Genomic DNA, 3632 nt, shown 5'->3' on the forward strand with positions numbered 1-3632 from the left:
GTTTTCACTCTTAAGTACAATTAAAGGAGAATTTACAAAACCATGCTATTTCATTGAAAAAATGTGGGAAAAGATGATAAAACCCTCTAAATTCAACACAAGATAAACCCTAAAAATGGGGTTTATCAAGGACCAGTAGAAAACATCTTTTACTTGCCCATATGGAGTCTTTGCTTATAGACGCATGCCTTTTGGATTGTGCAATGCACCTGCCACCTTCCAAAGATGCATGTTGTCTATCTTTTCAGACATGATTGAAAAATTCATTGAGGTTTTGATAGATGATTTTTCAGCATTTAGTGATTCCTTCCCTAATTTCTTACATCACCTTGTCTTGGTACTAAAGGGATGCCAAGAGACTAACCCAGTCTCAAACTGGGAGAAATACCATTTTATGGCAACAGAAAAGATTGTTCTTGGCCACAAAATTTCTAATAAAGGCATAGAGGTGTACAGAGCTAAGGTGGATGTAATTGAGAAATTACCTCCACCTAGTAATGTCAAAGCAGTTAGGAGTTTCTTAGGACATGCTGGATTCTACAGAAGGTTTATTAGAGATTTTTCAAAAATTGCCAAACCATTGAGTAACTTACTTGTCTCTGATGCACCTTTTGTGTTTGATCAAGAATGCCTGCTGGCTTTTGAAAATCTGAAAAGAAAACTTTCCTCAGCACCTATCATTGTCCCACCTAACTGGTATTTACCTTTCGAGCTGATGTGTGATGCATCAGATTTTACTATTGGGGCAGTGTTAGGACAAAGGAAAGACAATTTGGAGCATGTTATATACTATGCCACCAAGGTCCTCAATGAAACCCAAAGGAATTACACCACCACTGAAAAGGAATTACTAGCAATAGTATTTGCATTTGATAAATTTAGATCGTATCTCATTGGCTCTAAAGTGATTGTTTTTACTGATCATGTAGCACTGAAATGCCTACTTTCCAAACAAGAATCAAATCCAACATTGATAAGGTGGATATTATTGCTGCAGGAGTTTAACATTGAGATTAAAGACAAGAAAGGAGTAGAGAACAACGTAGCAGATCACTTGTCAAGAATTCCTTGTGAAGAAGGTAGCACTCACAACCCGAGTGTGAATGAGTCTTTTTCGGATGAACAATTAATGTTGGTTCGCAAGGCATCCTGGTTTGCGGACATTGGTAATTTTAAAGCCACTGGGGAAGTGCCTTCGGAGATCAACAAACATCAGAAGAGAAAGCTCATTAATGATGCCAAGTATTTCATCTGGGATGAACCATACCTTTTCAAAAAATATTCAGATGGAATACTTAGAAGACGTATCTCAGAGCAAGAAGGACGGGAAGTCTTATGGAATTGTCATAGTTTTTGCTATGGAGGACACTTTGGAGGAAAAAAGACTGCAGCCAAAGTGTTGCAGTGTGGATTCTTTTGGCCCACTATCTTCAAGGATGCAAAGGAACTAGTGAAGAGTTGTAATGAATGCTGGAGAGCTGGAAACTTGCCCAAAAGAAATGAGATGCCACAACACTTCATCCTAGAACTTGAACTATTTGACGTATGGGGGATTGATTTCATCGGACCATTCCCAACCTCATACTCAAACAAGTATATTTTGGTGGTGGTAGCCTATGTATCCAAGTGGGTGGAGGCCATTGCAACTCCAACAAACGATAACAAAGTAGTGATGAACTTTCTCAGGAAGAATATCTTCAGCCGATTTGGAGTCCCAGAGCTCTAATCAGTGATGGATGAAGCCATTTTTGTAACAGACCACTAGACACTATCCTTTTGAGATATGGAGTCAAGCATAAGGTTGCCACACCTTATCACCCCCAAACAAGTGGGCAAGCAGAAATATCCAACAGAGAACTCAAAAGAATTCTTGAAAAGACTGTGGGAACTTCAAGAAAAGACTGGTCGAAGAAGTTGGATGATGCTCTTTGGGCATATAGGACAGCCTTCAAAACACCCATTGGAATATCCGTTTCAATTGGTGTATGGAAAGGCTTGTAATCTACTAGTGGAGCTGAAAAACAAAGCATTTTGGGCTCTCAAACTACTGAACTTTGACAACAATGCTGCTGGTGAAAGAAGGATCCTTCAACTACAAGAATTGGAAGAATTCAGGTCCCAAGTGTACGAAAGTGCCAAAATTTATAAGGAAAGGGCAAAGAAAAAGCATGACCTCAATTTGGCACTAAGGAACTTTGAAGAAGGATAGAGAGTACTCCTTTACGACTCCAAGCTGAATCTTTTTCCTGGAATGCTAAAGCCAAGGTAGTCAGGACCCTTTCTTGTCACCAAGGTCTCACCTTATGGACACATAGAAATTATTGAAGAAAGTTCATAGGAAACCTTTACTGTGAATGGACAAAGGCTCAAACACTATTTGGGCAATATGGGGGAAAGCCCCAAGATGAAGTACAAGCTTAGTTGATGAAATAACTGTCAACCTAGTGACATTAAAAGAGCACTTGTTGGGAGGCAAGCCAACCAGAGGTAACTTCCTTTTCTTAAGCTGTTTCAATAAAAGAGTTAAATAGATTTCTCTGTATTGCAAGGAGCTAAGTCTGGTGTTGCACACCAAAACAATTCAAGGGTGAATGTGGGATGCCAAGTTTGGTGCTCCACCAAAGATTTCATTAAAAACACATTGCAACCCTCAACATGATCAGTCACTAGATCCAAACAATCAGAGAGACTACTTAACAACTATTTAGATTCTAGATTCATAGTTTATTTTCTTAAAAAAAAAGCACTTGAAGTTTCTACATGTACTCAATTTGCTACATAAGGCAAGGAACTAAGTTTGGTGTCACATACCAATCTAAGTTCAGAAGCCTACAAACATACATGCATGCTAACCATTTCTCAAGTGCTTAGGGAGCAAGAAACTTTCAATATCTCTGTACACTACAAGAAAAATACCCATTTAGCTACACTTTTTTTAAGCTACATTTGAAAAGCGTAGCACTTTTCTTCGTGTTACCATTTTTTAGAGAATAAGAAACACAATTGTGGCATCATTTAAAAAGCGTAGCCTTAGATACAATAAAAATCACTTATAAAGCGTAGCCTTATCTTAATATCTATGGGTACACCTTTCTCACCAAAGAAGACGCTTTTCAAGAGTGGTCAAATAGTTAGGTTTTGGGTGCGCTTTATAAGTGTTTCCTAATATAAGTGCGCTATAACACTTAAGATTTTTCTTCCCTTTTAATGCTCGCACCCTCCATCTCCTTTCGCAGAAAGCTAAGAGCTGAGAAAGTTCTATGCTCTCTTCCTCAACCTCATCTATACCTTCCTCTTTTCCTTGCACCACATCCTCACCCGGCTCTGCTACACCACACCATCATTGTAACGACCCAATTTTCAATATGTCTAGATCATACCGGAAACTGAGCGCTACCAGTTTGTCTTCCTAATTATTATCTATTATTTATCATATGAGCCTGATTCGTTGTTAAACGCGTAGTTAATTTGTGAGGTGTATTTTTTTTTTGAAAAAGAACGTTTGGATTAATAGACGGAATCACTCAAAATCAATTTACAAGTAATAACAGATAAAACAGTTATAAACAACCACACATAAATACATCACGAGTAGCTAGCAACATTCAGTTATCTAGCTTTTATTAGAGTAT

General features: G+C 38.2%; 1 protein-coding gene across 1 annotated transcript; it reads left to right on the plus strand.

Annotated features, from left to right (window-relative positions):
* Nucleotides 1784-2209, plus strand: LOC107608767. The gene has a single exon (XM_016310499.1). The coding sequence runs from the start codon at nt 1784-1786 to the stop codon at nt 2207-2209; it is 426 nt and encodes a 141-aa protein (XP_016165985.1).

This window comes from Arachis ipaensis, chromosome B01 (assembly GCF_000816755.2).
Source record: "Arachis ipaensis cultivar K30076 chromosome B01, Araip1.1, whole genome shotgun sequence".
Taxonomy (NCBI): domain Eukaryota; kingdom Viridiplantae; phylum Streptophyta; class Magnoliopsida; order Fabales; family Fabaceae; genus Arachis; species Arachis ipaensis.

Coding starts and splice junctions, on each gene's coding strand:
- LOC107608767 (XM_016310499.1), top strand. CDS start 1,784: ATGGAGTCAAGCATAAGGTTGCCACACCTTATCACCCCCAAACAAGTG.